The sequence below is a fragment of the Coturnix japonica genome, chromosome Z (assembly GCF_001577835.2).
Source record: "Coturnix japonica isolate 7356 chromosome Z, Coturnix japonica 2.1, whole genome shotgun sequence".
NCBI lineage: Eukaryota > Metazoa > Chordata > Aves > Galliformes > Phasianidae > Coturnix > Coturnix japonica.
In genome coordinates, this window is record NC_029547.1 from 36093477 (window position 1) to 36109687 (window position 16211).

General features: G+C 42.5%; 1 protein-coding gene across 3 annotated transcripts in view; it reads right to left on the reverse strand.

The window, feature by feature from the left end:
• Positions 1-16211, reverse strand: part of FRMD3 (FERM domain containing 3) — a 138712-nt gene that overhangs the window by 110533 nt on the left and 11968 nt on the right. For 2 of the 3 annotated variants that reach the window (XM_015849239.2, XM_015849238.2), the window contains exon 1: positions 15753-15972. The exons of the other annotated variant lie outside the window; for it this stretch is intronic. In XM_015849239.2, coding sequence (XP_015704725.1) covers positions 15753-15851 — 99 coding nt within the window. In that variant the 5' untranslated portion in view covers positions 15852-15972. Of the gene's footprint in view, positions 1-15752; positions 15973-16211 lie in introns of those variants that run through there. 3 annotated transcript variants of the gene reach the window in all.

Here is a 16211-nt window from a genome sequence, read left to right on the forward strand (position 1 = left end):
TCTACAAAATCTCCAAACCACAGACTAAAGTGAATGGAAAGGGAGCAGCAATCTTTACCTCCATAATTTCTCACTCTCTGTTACTGATAAAGTCACTCACCATACAAGAGATGCTCTGGAAATAATGCCCTCTATTTTATTATTTTGGCCCACAGTGTCAGAGGCAGATGATGTTATGGCAGTAGAGGATGAAACTTCCCTCCAGTATTCCATTACATTTTGTTGCTGGGTGACAAATGGCAGCAGAGGGGCAGTCTGACAAAATGGTGTCTGACATGGAAGCGCATATGAAAGCAAAGATGCATCACTGAGATCCTTCATGTGGAAAAAATTGCACTCACTGACATTCATGCTTGCTGAATGTTTATGAAGACCAAACAGAGGATGTGAGTACAGGGAGTGATGCATTTCAGCAGTGGCAACAACAACATGAAAGATGAGCCATGTATCAGACAGCCATGCAGATTTTTATGAGCATGGCATGCAGATTCTTGTTCACCACTGGTGAAAATGCATAGCTAACAGTAGTGGTTATGTTTAAAAATACTGTGTAGCTGAGAATTTGCTCTATCAAATAGCATCATTTTGTTCTTTGTATCTGTTGTAGTTTCCATGGAAATAAATAGGAGGTATTACTTTCAGAGTGACCCACATATTTCTCTACCAATATAGCTCACAACATTCTATTAATTGCCTCACTGTCAGGGAACTCTTCCAGAGTCTGCTCAATGAAATTTCTTATGCCAGCTATGCCATGGAATGGCCCAGTGGACAAAAATCAGAAATCAAACTACTTTTCATTCACTTAGCAGAAAGCATGTTGCATGTTAAACATGTAGTCAGAACACACATTTCTAAGCCTAGTCTTCACCATTTGTGCTCTCCCTACACAAAGAACTAAATTACACCACCAGCATACGATACATTATGTTTAGGACATTAATTAGGTAAAGAATGTCATCAATATTAGAGCAGACTTGGCACCAGTTAAAGCAAATCTGCATAGATAAAGGAGCAGACATGATGGCTTTACAGACTTGCTTTCCCCCAGAGTGTCAAAAATCCTCCCCACATGCCCTCAAGTGCTGGAGTTTGGTTTTGATCTCTGATTATGCTGAAAGACGCGTAAAAGAAGGCACAGCATTGACTAAGCATCTGACGCAGCCCTGTGTGCTGTTTATTCCAGAGTGCATAAAATATCTTGCAGTCATGAAGTATGTCAGAATGATGTTTACTTTGAACAGAAATACACAACAGCCTTGTTCGGAAGACAGAAGACTATCGGCAAGAAACTCATGATATTTCCGTAAAGAAATAATGCTGTAGGAATCCCAGCACACCATTGGGAGGACAGAGTACTTTCCTTTTATTTTTTGAGCATACGTTTAGTTTTTCTAGTACAGGAATTCACAGGAAAGAATACATGGTTCAAATTGAAAATAGCAGTATACAAAAGAAGTGGATCCAATTTTAATTGCCAAGTAATACAAATTCTGTATGGACACAATTAGAAAACAATTCATTAAAGCCACTTCTTCTTCAATTCATAACTTTTCCTCACCATTCAGCCTGAAGAAAAAAACACTCAGCATCTTCCTCAAGCAAACATTTTGCCTTCTGCATAAGACACGAATTCTCTGGAGACAGGGGAAGCAATGAGAGGTTGGGAAACACAGTTTCTTCTGTACCTCCCAGAGAACTGCCAAACATTAGTCAACAAAACCTGGGAAACTTTTCTCACAGACAAGGGAGCAGAGAAGAGCTGTCAGATCTTTAAGGAAGCTTTCTTTAGGGTACAAGAGATCTCCATCTCCAGGTGCAGGAAGACAGGAAAGGAAGGCAAAAGACCAACATTGCTGGACCAGGGCCTGCTGGTCAAACTAAAGAGGAAAAAAGAAAATGCTCAGGCAGTGGAAGGAGGGACAGGCTACCTGGGAGGAGAACAGGGTTGCTGCTAGGTTGTATAGGGATAGTGTCAAGAGGGCCAAAGCCTTCCTCAGTCTTCACTGGTAACTGTTTTTAACACATCCCTCAAACAGTAGTTGGGGAGTGGGAGAGAGATGTTCTTTCCACTATCAGCAAAGATCCTTCCAACTTAAATCATCCTGGTTCTGTTTGTGCAGGGCACAAAGCAGCTCTGCATGTTTACGGCAAAAAGAAAATTTAAAAAAAAAAAAAAAAATGGAAAAGGGGGAAAACTACACTTTGATGCAGTGAACAGGAAAAAAAAAAATGAAGCTCTGTTTTAAACAGGCTGTGCAGCCAAGGCTGAAAGGAAAGAGGAAATTTGCTTCACTGAGAGAAAAGAGTGGTACCAATTACTTATATAGCTAAAGATAAAAAAGAAGGAAGTTGTACAACACCACACTTTGCACCAGTCATATGCCTCCACTAATCAACTAAATCTGAGGAGGGTCCAAAGACAAAATACAGAGGGGAGTGTGGGCCAGAAAGGCAAGGACATCACAGAAAGCACCAACTAGTTTTCATCTTTCCTGGAGTACCAGTGAAGCACAACCTCTCTATGCAGGGGAAAGGCACCAGAATGACTACTGGTAATTAGTGCCATCACACTGACTGAAAGTTCCACTCCACCTTTGAATGGTGAGAAGAGAAAGAAGGCAAAAACACTAACACCAAAATCTGCATCCTCAAAATCAATAAAAGATATTGCTACTGAGAACTATCAATACCAACCTAACAGAATCTCACTGAATAGAACAAAATTTCTTTCACACTCAGAATATTAGCTAACCTTGATAGAACTGAAAAAGAAATACAACTCCCTTGCAGTTTTTTGATTACAATGATATCTCCTATCACAAAGTAACAATATCATAAATACTCCAGAGTGAACAAGCATTTAAAATGATAAATGTTACAGCTACAAACACAAAACCACACTGTTTATATTTTTCAATACACAATTTTTCAAGACACAAGATATCCACTGGACTATTTTATCAGACCATGACAGAAAACAAACATAATTTTCTGTAAACGAGACAGGATGTCTAAATAAATTTTAGTACACCAAAAATATAAATTAATTAATTTAATTAAATTAAAATGTGTAAGTATTCATACAGGGAGACGTCAGCATGCTAAGAGTTTTAACAGGAAATTCACCTAGTGAGGAAGGGAGGTTTAGCTTTCAAAAACTATCTGTGCATCCTGATTCTGTATGAAAGCCACTTCAAGCTTGAAGACACAGAAACATTTCTAGGATTCCTGAAGCAGTTTAGCATCACTCAGAATTTCACATAACAGTGGAAATGGGCAAAAAAATCCATACTACAAAGACTGTAAGACTATAAATATTATGAAATGCTGACTCCAGTTCGAAAAATAGATAAAATCTAGTAAGGCTTTGGGGAAGAGTGAAAAGAGACAATATGAGTTGAGAGCAGCCAGCCTAGCTCATCATGAAAATTTTACATTTAGTAAAAGAAATTAAGCTATTAAGAATAAAACAGGTAATGAGTAAGAAGGTGAAGAAACTGTAGTTTCCAAGATACGTGAGGCCTCATTGCTAGAAAACAGTATTGTTATAAATCACAGCTTGCAAAACAAAGATACCAAAAAAAAAAAAAAAAGATAACGCAAAAATCTTGCAGTTGCACAAATCATTGCAGGTAAGTTATACACCCATACACATTACCAAGCACAGATGGTATATGGCCATATGCAGCAACCTTATAAGAAATGAGTCAAGACAGTTCACTGAACCAGTAAGCTGTGAAAGATTACAAAAAGATTCTTAAAAGCACTGAATATCAGAAAGTAGTATGTCTGATAATCACTGTCTAATGACTAACGCCAGATCACCATCAAAATGATTAAGCAAAAAAAGCATCCTGGGGAGGAAAAAAAACAAAACAAAAAACCTCAATGAGACCAAGAAGCAATTCGCATAAATCTATAAAAATTATTTGAACGTTCTCAGTGAGATAACTACAGGAATCAGCAAACCAGGAAGCCAGGAAGTAGCATTTGTTAACATCTCTCCATCTAACATATTCTGCCCCACTTCCAAAAGGAAGAAGCATACAAAATTATAAGTTAGAAGTACCAAGAATTACAAACACTGTGAAAAGGTTTAGAAACTGAAGGAATGAAGAAAAGGATAATGAAAGAGAGATGTTAGCTGATGAGTCTCAGAAGTGTATTAAAGGCATCTGGATTTATGCATGGTACTGATGTCCTTCACTGGAAGGAGCAAGTGAGGAGTTGCTGAAAGGTAGGAGCAGATACCAAAACCAATGAATCTCCAGTATGAAATTACAACTTCTGCCCAAATCCAACCCAGCTCCAGGTGGTTCTTGCTACACTCACACACAGCATTAGCCTCTATATGGCAAGGAGATGGCAGGTTATACATGATCCAAACTACAACGTAGCTCATTTCTGACACCTTACAACAAAAATGTAGTCATCAGTAAGAATGAGAAATAGAGTAGTAAAAATTACCTTGTCAGTTTGAATTACAGATTTACCAAGTATGCATTGTTTCACTGGAAAGCACAGCTAAGAAAGAAACTAACACAGATTGCATGTATAAACACCAGAAGAGTGCTGCCATCTTCTCTGCAATGCTGAAATCCCTATACATGTTAGTCTTGCCTTATACCTGACACAAACGACCATCCAACTCTTAGAATTTCTTCTTTGACAGTAGCATTCCCCCCTTCTTGCTGAAGTTAGAACTTGGGAGAAGTATACAAATTATTTGGTACAGACTCATAACCACAGGGTTAATTATGCATCCCCTAATTGCATTTTCCTTGAAATTATACCATAAACTCTTCTGGGCAAGATATAAAACAGGCTCTGATTCACAATAAGCTACAGGAGGAAAATTACTAACTGGTGCACGTAATCCACACTGCATTGAAACTGCAGAGGTTACTGTTCACTTTTCACTTTGATGTGCTACTCTTTCTGCTTTAAGGCACATTTGCCTACAGAACTTTATTGTTTGGAGACTGATGATTCCTGCTCAAGTCTTTCCAGTTCTGATGCCTGTGAAATACAAACTGTCAGACTGCGTGAGAAAACCAATCCGGAAATCCTGGCAACATGAGTGGATTCTCCAGTCAAAACAGAAAAGCTTCTCTGGTTCTGCACCTAGCAACTGACTAAAGCACAGCAAGCTGCTGGAGTAATTTTATGTGAATGGCTGAGTCTGCACACTGAATCATTCACAGCACCGTCTGTAAAAGCCTCTGTTTTTTCTCTTCTTTTTCCAGGATGGAGCTCAAGCTTCACACAAACAAGAGGAAGCAGAGTCAGTGTGTTTTAGTGCACCCCACTTACTGGCATGTGGAATATCTCAAGGAAAGTTGCTGGGGTCACCCGAGCTCAGGCTGACACTGCACATCTTCAGTTTTGAACTCCAGCCCTAGATAGCTGTCCCACCTGTACACAAGAGCAACCATCACTTTCTGAATGAAGTATTTATCTTAACTACACAATTTTAAACAGAGTGGAAGTGAAGCGTGAGTTTCACTTTACTCTGAAAATCCTAAAAGAATAAATGTAGGTCCTGTAGCATGTTTCTGAAGTGGCATTTTCACAATTACTACCAAAGAAATAGCCATGTCTCATTTTTTACTCCACTGTATGGTTTGGAGTTTTCTGCATCAGTAAAAATGAAAAGCAAATAATAATGTAACAACGTTGTGTACAGATCTCCTGATCACAGAAAGTACTTCTCTATTAGGCCCTTTAATGCTAAGGGCATTTTAAAATAATAATAATAAATAGCAACCATTATTATCATTATCTTCAGGAATCTGTCATCCCAGGAGAGATTACAGACACAAAACTAAGGCTACAACATCCTGAACACAGAAATTCTGTAAACACTCATTGAAACCAGTAGTGCTCTTCACTTCACAATCACCAATTGTTGACAGTGCTGCATGCAATACTCCAGATTTTCCATGTAGAATAACAGTTTTATGAATCTAGTTAACACTTTACAGGTTTTAATATCAGAAGCACAGAAAATATTTTCCATCATCAGTAGCATCTTCTTCATTTGTGTTTTCATTTGTGATTGCACCTCCACTTAGAACCCATTAAGCACTGTGGTACATGGAACTCCATTACCGTGCTCTTAGATCATTCTCTGTGCCAACCAGCATTCTCCGCAACCAATTCCCAGGCCACTCTGGGTGATGAAGGCCTAGGAATCATTCCCAAAAGAAAGATACAGCAGTATCTTACAGTTGTTGTATCTGGTAACAACTTAACAGGAAAAGGAGAGAGAGATGATCTGGATGATCTTTCAGCAGGTTGATATTACCCACTCCAGAGGCCATAGAGATGGAAAGGCCTGGGGGTACCAAAAAATCCTAACAAAAATGCTAGACAAGAAGAACGACACTTTCAGTATGTTTGGTTTGATGAGCCAAAATATCAAGAAGGACGGAGACCTGTACTACAGAAGACAGGAATTTATCAGAGAAAAAATCACCCTCCAGACCTTACAACCCAACTGCTTTTTTAAGGAAGAAGAACGAAATAAGATACCATTCCTTCCAGTCTCTAACCTATGTGTTTCGGTTTTATGTTTCTTATATACTGTCAGTTCCAGAGGACCAGCAACATCCTTATGGGCAACATCCAGATCTCCCTAACTGCCCTTCTCACAGAAGAGGCACAGATATCTTTTTCTGTTGAAGATAATTTCAGGGACACTGAAGTATTTGTTGAATCAGTCCTGAACTATACAGAGAATTCAATCTAGGCGAATACGGCAGTGAAGTGAAAACACAGTCCTTTCTCACCAATAATTAGTTCTGGCTATAACTGTGGGCCAGCTGACTCTTCCAGATGATTGCTTCTCAGTTGCCTCACGTGCCAGATCTGTACAAACATACTGAAGATTATGAGAACATTTCAAGGTGTGTGAGAGTCTGAGGTGCCAAAAGCCCATTCAAAACAAAACAGGGTAATGAGTTAGTGCAAGCAGAAAGCACCCTGCACCTTGCATTTCACGGGTGCTGCTTTCCATGTGGAGAATCAAAGCAACAAACTGAAGTTCGCAGAGCTGCACTGCACTGCGCTACATTGTGTCATGAGTTTTACCATTTCATCTTGTTATTCCTACAACTCCGCTTCAATTTTTCAGCCAGCATCAAAACACCATGACAACAAAGAACATAAAAAAACCCGTTTCAGATCTGTAAGGAAACATAAAAGGTGGATAAAATATACAGATTACACCACCATTTTAAATCAGTAGCTACCCCTCTAGCTTGTCACTGTTAACTACTACACTGCATGTGATGACACCTGCAATTTTCATATTTTTCCCACCACTCTGCAGCACCAGGCCTCCCCAGTGCTCTGAAATATTAGCCTACACTATTTGCATTTACTAAAACATATATTTTTCTTCAACCCAGAATCAGTGCAGTCCTTACATAAGTTCCCCCACCTTTCTTTACTAGTAGTCAAAACACAGTTCACAAGGACAATGAAAGTTGAAAGCACTGTTCCTGTCAACACAGAGTTTTCATATTTTATTCACCAATCAGACAATATGGAGCAAGGAAAAAAAAAAAAAAAAAAAAAAAAAAAAAAAAAAAAAAAAAAGGAAATAGAAAAGCTAATTCAACATCATTAGTAAAGTTTATGTAACACAAAAGCAATTAATCTGCATATTATTACAAATTGGAAAAAGTCCTGCACAACCCAGAAGTTCAAGGATTCTTATTTAAGAACAATAAAAAAGTAAAAGAGAATTGGTAGCAGGACGTTGTTACAACACATAGGTCTGTGCCTCCTTGCTACCTGAGATATGCTCTGTTAAGCATCCACAGATCTTCACAAAAGTTATTAAAATCCACTCAGACAAGATAATGTCTTCATTTGTGGCTAACAATTCTCAACACTCTACTAACTTTCTAGTAACACTTTCCATTTCTTGTTTCACTTTCAGCCCTGGAGGAAGCTAAGAGTACATCCATAAGCGCTATTAAAAAGAGAATACATTACTGCAGACTTAAGAAAACAAGGAAATGACCGCAGAGGTAGGTTTAACCTCTAGTCCCAGACTAATTAGACAGGCTTTTCATCTGCAACTCCTGCCAAGTGTACCCGTTGTATCTGTACAATTAGAGGCTTGAGTGTAAAACATAAGCCCTGGTACGCAGCTTTTAAAATATGTCAACAAAGCACAGCACAGAATCCCTCATAACTTGTATCTCCTTCCTTTTATCATCTTGCTGTTGTGAACCGTTACAGCATCATCCCTGCAGCTAAAGGCGCTGGATGGTTACAGCTCTGACATCACTTACAGGATAAATATAAATTCACTAAATCTCCTGCCTGCTGTCTACATAATCCATTAACCTTTTCCTTTCCTCAGCCATGGTTCTGTGGCTCGTTCTCACCTCCGTCCTCTCTGCTTTCTTTACTTTATATACATCCTTCCCTTTTCCATTTAGTATTTTAAATCATATTCAGCACAGATTCACAGCGAGATTCTTTCCCCCATGGACAGTACTCTTATACCACATGGCCTACATATGACCTACTGTTTTTTACCATCTTTTTGAGAATTTTAAAAGCAACTAAAAATCCAGGTAACAAATTTATTTTAAACTTAGCATGTCTGCAAGGTACAAACCAAGAAGAAAATATTCAACAAGAAGAAAAGTTTCCAAATATCAATGCAATAACAAAATAGAGAGGGCAGTGTATGTCACATTTGGGGGGGGAAGGGGGGGAGGAGGGGGAAGTTCAAGCTAGTAAACTAAACTCCTAGCCAAACTATGGATGCTGCAAACTGCAGAGGAACTGCTCCTATATGAGGAGTAGGAAAGCACAAAGCCATCTTTCACAGCTGGATCATCAGGGGCAGAAGTAATTTATCCTTCTCAGCTCTTCTCACCTTCAGTTTCAGCTAAGCTAAAGAAGGCATAAGGTCTAATAACAGACCATAAATAAACCAAAGCTTTGCTGCACTTGTTTTCTTCACAATTTCTACACCAGTTTCTTCAAATTATCTACCTGCACAAAAGCAGAACATACTACAACAGCAAGTAATCATTTAGACAGATATAGAAAGGGAAAGTCATTTAGCCTGGTGATAATTTTGGGAATATCAATGCAGATCTTTTTTTTGGGAAGTTTCATACAAAGCAAAGCCACTGTCATAAAAAGGCCCCATTGCCCTTCAGTTTCAGATCTGGGCTAACTGAGGTGCAGGAAGATGCTGACACAGAATATTTCTACAAACAAACACATAGAAAGTAAAGTTCACTACCACAGTCAGTAATAACCAACAATAGGGAACATAAGTTCATTTGACTGCATTTCCAGTTTAGCAAATCTAGAAATAAACAGACCAAGGAGTAAAGTAAAACTTTTATTTTAGAATCAAATAACATCCTTAGTATGGCACTTTTCTAGAGAACGGGCTTGCATATTGTTTGTTGTGTTTTTTTTTTAACACAGAATCACCAAGGTTGGAAAAGACCTACAGGATCATCCAGTCCAACCATCCACCCACCACCAGTATTTCCTACTAACCCACATCCCTCAGTACAACATCTAAATGTTTCTTTAACACCTCCAGGGTCAGTGACTCCACCACCTCCCTGGGCAGCCCGTTCCACTGCCTGACCACTCTTTCAGAGAAAGAATTCCCTTTCAGACACTCTCTTTCAGAGAAAGAGTCCCTCACACAGATAAATATATCTAGAGCTATAGCAGTTCCTCATACATGCTTACTCATACGGAAAAAAAATGAATGAGACAGTAGTAGCACACTCAGGAATCACTTCAGCTAAACATGGAATACTTAAGCCCACTCACTATTTTAAGCATGCTAGTGAAGCCAAGGTGTACTCACATACATAATAATGAACATGGTACCATAACGGGATTTTGACCTTACCTACTGCTGATATAAGCACAAGTAACCTTCCAAAACAAGCCACGCAAAAAAATAACTAAGTAAGTAAATTTCCTTACAACTAACAACATTTATGTTACTGTTGCTAAAAGTTTAACTAGATGTGTGAACTGTTTGGAAAAAGCCTACAAAAATGAATAAAGTGTTCGTTATCTCAGTGACTCAGAAAATAAGAATCTCATTAGCAACTCCATAAAGGAGGTCTCCCCATGCTCCTGATGCGCTTCCAGCAGTTGGGCAGACCTACTTCTCCCACTGCCCTCATTCAGGTCTCAGCTCTGTGCTCCACCAGGCAGCCTCCACAAGCAGGTCACCTTGCAAATGGAAACAGACAGTGGCCACTGCCCCCCGAGGCTGTTTTTCATAACTTCTCCATTTGAGCTGCGCCACTACAGCTTCACCCTGCGCTGCTGTAAGACTGCCCAACACAGGTCCCAGAGGGGCTCCGCAAATAAACAAAAGTCATGGGAAAATAAATGTCATCACAAGAATTAGTTAAGCGTCCCTCGGGCTCCAGCTCTGTGCTGTGCCTGTCACCACTCCAGCTAATTTGCAGTCATAAAGACTCACAGATGAAGAGGACGATGCACTGCATCCCGACCCCTGAGCTGCAGCCCTAGCCTTGAGCAACTTCATGACCTACATGGCATCACACAGCTCGGTAACCGGTTGGCTGAAGCCTGCAAATGCAAGAATCATTGCCAGCCCTCTTCACACTGCCCAGTGTGCTGCCGCTGCACTGCTTGCAATAAGATGCAATGTTCATGAGCAGGCACTGCTAGCCTACTATGCAGCTGAAGCAATGCTATGAAAACTTGAACACTTAAAGAAAATGGCTAAACGGTCCTATCTAAATGCTATGACATTCACACAGCAAAATAAAATAAAATAAAATAAAATAAAATAAAATAAAATAAAATAAAATAAAATAAAATAAAATAAAATAAAATAAAATAAAATAAAAAACATACACACAAAAATTTGCAGCACTTATACACATCCTCTTCCACCTTAATTTCCCAGTGACGCCTCCCAACAGTTCAGCCGAAGGGCTAATACTTCTGACTACACATTTTGTGGGGCCTAATACCTACGATGTATCCACAAAAACTGTAATTTGCAGACACCTGAGCACTTAAGTGATTCCAGGCACCACCCCTGAAAGGCAACTGCTGGAAAGGCATAACTGAGAAAGCAGAGTTTGGCAAAACTGATAGATAGGCTGAAATGTAGCCTATCTTCAGCTACGTAAAGAACCATTTGGACGAGCCATGCATCTCTGCTCCATTTGCCTCGATAACACACTACCAAGTCCTTTAGAGACTGCTGGCATTTCTCAGCAACACAGAATTAGGCTTTCTTATCTTCTTAATGATTGTTGTGGTTTAACCTGTGGTGGCTGAGTACCACAGTCATTCACACATTAATTCCTTTCCCCATGGGATGAATGAGAGAATCAGAAAAAGAAAGTAGAACTCATGGGTTGAGATAAAACTGTTTACTGAGATAGAGAGAAGGAAAAGAATAACAGTTATGACTACATAGATATATGAACATGTATAACAAATGCTGCACAAGCAATTGCTCACCACCCCAGCAAATGCCCAGCTAGACCCTCGAGCAGTAGAAAAAAGATGAACTTCCATACCCTTCAAAACTCCTTCCACATGATGTCACATAGTAAGAAATATCCCCTCAGCCAGTTTAAGTCATCTGTCCTAGTTCTGCTCCCTCCCAGCTATTTGGGCTCTTCACTGTGAATGGCCCTTGCTCTGTGCAACACTGCTTAGTAGCAACTATAAACAGCAGTGTGCCACCAACATTGTTTTTCTCCTAGAACCAAAACATAGCGTCATACCTGGAACTCCGAAGAAAATTAAATCCCTGCTGAAACCAAGATAATACCCACCCCTTATTCCATATCGTTTACATCACACTAAGGTCCCACCATTTCTACACATTATAACAACCACTGCCTATCTATTTTTTTTTTTTTTACGTACGTACACACACACATTATTTCAGTAGTCTATGAGCCACCCATTTAAACTGTCCATAGTATTCATTTAGTTCTAAATTTTAAGTTCCAACTTTCATAGCAGTACTTCAGTGCAGGGTGAATCGCTGTTGGAAGGGGTTACTGCATGCAAAAGCTAGTTTTGGTTCCATCGGAGTTTGCTCTTCTTTAACCTGGGTAGTTCCTACTGTAATACTGCTAAGAAGACATACAACAACCACAATAATTATGGCATACAGAATTATGTAGAAATTTAACATACACAATTTAAATTATTGGCTGTTCTCACCCAGCATCAAATCACCTTGAGGTACACACTGGACATCCCCATCCTTCCACATTTCCCACCAAGTGCATGCAGATCCTTGAGCAGAAGCAATCCCACAAATAGGTCTGCCTATGCCTGAGGAAGTTATAACCTAATCTGTCTTGCCCAACATGTGCCTTATGTGCACCACTGGGACTTTATCCCCTTCTACAGTATGTAGGAGGTTTGACTGGGCAGGACCAGCTCAATTGGCATGGGCCGGACCCCAGAATGCTGAAGTGATTTATTCCTCTTTAGGACTGCCAGAGCAACAACAGATCTTTTCCAAATATTCTACCAGTTTATCAGGATCCTGCAGTTGCTCGGAGATGAAGTTCCAAAGCCCTGGGGGTGCCCACCACTCCAGGCAGCTGCCCAGACCGTCCCACACCCTCTGCCATGCAGACCTTCTCACCTTGGGGCAGATCTCTCACTGATATTCCTGAATAATTGTTTAATCTTAAAGATAACCTAAAACATATTCATGACACACAGCAATAGGAGAATGCTGGTTTGAAAATCCTAAAGATAATCAAAATTCTTAAGAGCCACTGTAGCATTGCTTGAGCTCTAGGGAAAGAAGGAAAAGTGAAAGGGAGGCTGAGGAACTGCTGGAAAGTATCCTCCCCTATCTCCTCCATAGCTGGGCTCCCAGAGGCGACAATGTAAATTGTGTAATTCCTAATCATATGGACAATATTACTTCCAAAACCCAAAGATGACCGCAGAGCTGAATGTGCACAAAACTTCACTTTGTCAGCTGCCAATTTTATCATGATACAAACCAGGGCAAACAGCATAGCAAAATAAAAGCCTTAATCAACCCCCAGAGATGACAACACAACAGCAGCAAGCAATGTGCTATACAGTATAGTTCCACAAGAAGACTCTCAAAGAGCTCCATAACAGGGAAAAAATCAACATCGTGACCAGCAATTATCAAACTCCCACAACGCCCTGTGTTATCTCGCTCTGGACAGATGTGCTGCTATCTCAACCCTTGGAGCCTCACATCAGGCACCAAAATGACAGTGGTTGTTGAACCCAACATGTGGCTCAGCAGCACACAGTCATCCACACACTGCTTCCTTCCCCATGAGATGAACGAGAGAATCAGAAAAAGAAAGTAGAACTCATGGGTTAAGATAAAACTGAGATACATTAAAGGAAAAGAATAACAGTTATTACTGCATAGATATATGTACATGTATAACAAGTTCTGCACAAGCAATTACCACCCCCCTGACAGTTGTTCAGTTAAGACTCTTGATCAGTGGAAGAAACGATGAACTTCCATACCCTTCAAAACTCCTTCCACATGATGTCACATGATAAGGAATATCCCTTCGGCCAGTTTAAGTCATCTGTCCTAATTCTGCTCCCTCCCAGCTATTTGGGCTCTTCACTGTGAATGGCCCTTGCTCTGTGCAACACTGCTTAGTAGCAACTATAAACATCAGTGTGTCATCAACATTGTTTTTCTCCTAGAACCAAAACATAGCATCACACCTGGAACTCTAAAGAAAATTAAATCCTTGCTGAAACTAAGACATGACCAAAACAGAGCTGCCCAACATGTTCCAGCTGGCACAGCCCTGGCATCGCTGCAGTTAACCCAGCAGCACATCATGTGGGTCACTCAGTCTTGCTGAAAATGCATCCATGTGCATATGTCAACAGACTTGGTATAGTTTTTTCCATTCATTAATACAATTTCAGTGCTCTGAAAGTTCCTAGGAAGTTCTGTCTACCTTATAAAGTTCAAATACAGATCTGACCGAGAAGTTAGAGATACTAAGTTGTTTAAAGAGTTGCATATGGCTAAGAAGATAGATAAACTGTATAGTGAAGTTATACCTCTTCTGTATATAGGTAGGGAGTAGTTACCTACACATAGATATGCCGTTCAAAGCAGAGGAAAGAGTGCAATGTAACTCAGAGCAGGATACCTCCTCCTCTTTGGCTGGATGTTTCTGAAGTGGCCATGAGCTAACACTTCTTAACATCAGGATCTGCAGCAGAATTTCAGCACCTACCAGTCATCGGGAAAATCTGAGCCCTTCCCACCTTTCGTGTCTTTTCAGAACACAAGTTCAGGAAAGACAGTTCTAGAAGAGCTGACAACTTAAGTTAGTTTTTAGGATCACTCTTTGAAGTAGAACATTTAAAACATTTGACTTTGTGGAACAGAGTGCCATTCCCCTGCAAGTACAAGGAATGAGGAATGGTGATGCACCCCAGTATGACTTGGCTGCCCCAAGCTGCACCATACCACACCATGCAGGGCTAGCTGTTGCCTGCCTCACGGGTACCAAAGGGCATACCTGCAGCACAAGGAAATCTTTGCACTTTAATGCTGCAGAGCTGTGATGGTCTTTGCCTCCTCAAATCCACATTTCTAAGTTCTCCGTTGCTTAAAGAGACTCATTTCCGAAGAAAGCAGAGAATTAATGCAAAGCTTCATTAAGCTCTGAGAAAAGACTCTGCAGGCTATTGTGCTCCCTACACATTAAAGCTATGATCTCTCAGCCATGCTACTCAATAACAGAGCACCACAGCAACAGGGAAACAAGATGTTTGGGTTATTTCCTGCTACTTCCAGGCTCCCGAGGCTGAAATGGCTCCACCACAACCAACAAAAACAGCATTTGGTTCAAGCACAGAGGTACCTTGCACCTGATAGCACCCTGCCTTCAGATGTGGCCGGTCCTTGTATAGGACTGCTGACTTGATTTACAGCTGTAGGTGTTTCCTACTGCCACAAGAAAAAAGAGTGAAGATCAATTGTGAACGTCCAAAAACTTCCTAAACGACCGCTGTTGTCTCCCATCTGGCCGCTACCTCCCCTCGGAGATCTGCTGTGTGAGCAGCGCCCTAAGACTCGCAGCTGAGGGGTCTTGTGAGCCCACAGAGTCCACCCGAGTTCGGCTCTGACTGGCAGCCCTCGGCACAGCCTGCACCCGCACACCGAAGCAGGACTCCCGCTCTCTTCCTCCCCACCCTCATTCCTCGAAGGAACAGAAGGGGACTCAGGGACCGCGTAACGGTAATAGCCGCAAACTTGCTTTCTTAGGCGCGCGCTATTATTACAGAGGATCCCGCTGTAAGTTACCCTCCGCGTTACACCGGCGGGTTCGCACGCCAGAACTCCGCTTCGCCCGCTGCCTGCCGAGCAGCACTCCCGCGCCGCGGGCCTTGCTCCCGCCACTGGCCCCGAGCGGCACCGCCTAGCGATCTCCTCGCCGCCGCCACGCGCCCCACGCTCCGGTCCCCTCCCTCGCTCCGCTGCCACCCGCGCCGCCGGCAGCGTCCCGAGATTCCGGGAGCGGGCTGCAGACTCCCACCGCGCCGCAGGTGCGCGGAGCCGGGCGGGGAGGCAGCCCCGCCGCTTCCCGCGAGCCGCCTCCCGGGCCCGGAACGCAGCCGCGTCCCGGCGCCGCGCTCCCGATGCGGACGCCGCCGCCCTCGGAGTCGCCCCTCTCTGTCCCCGTCGGCACCTGGATGTGGCAGGAGATGTCGGAGTCGTCCAGCAGCCGCACGGTGCATTTCATCTCCGGGCTCAGCGACCTGATGCTGGAGCTCCGGAACCGGATCATCCCGGCCGCCCGCCCGCCGCCGCCCCGCAGGCAGCCGCAAGGGGCCAGCCTGCAGCGGCGCCCGGCCGACCGCAGCACGGCTCGGCGAAGCGCAGCTCGACTCGGCTCGACTCGACTCGACTCGACTCGACTCGGCGGCACCGCCCCTCAGCCCCGCGGCGCCCCGCCGCCCGCCCGCCTGCCGCGGCGGGGGCCTTCGCTGCGTCAGCCCGCGCCCCGCTCCCCGGCCGCAGCATCCTTCAGCGCCCGCCCCCGGACCACGGGCTGGAAAAATCGACTCACCCCCCGGGTCTGGGGTTCGCCTGCGTGACTGGGCAGCGTCCCCTGCCCTGGGAGGGAAACCGAGCTGCCACCCATGGG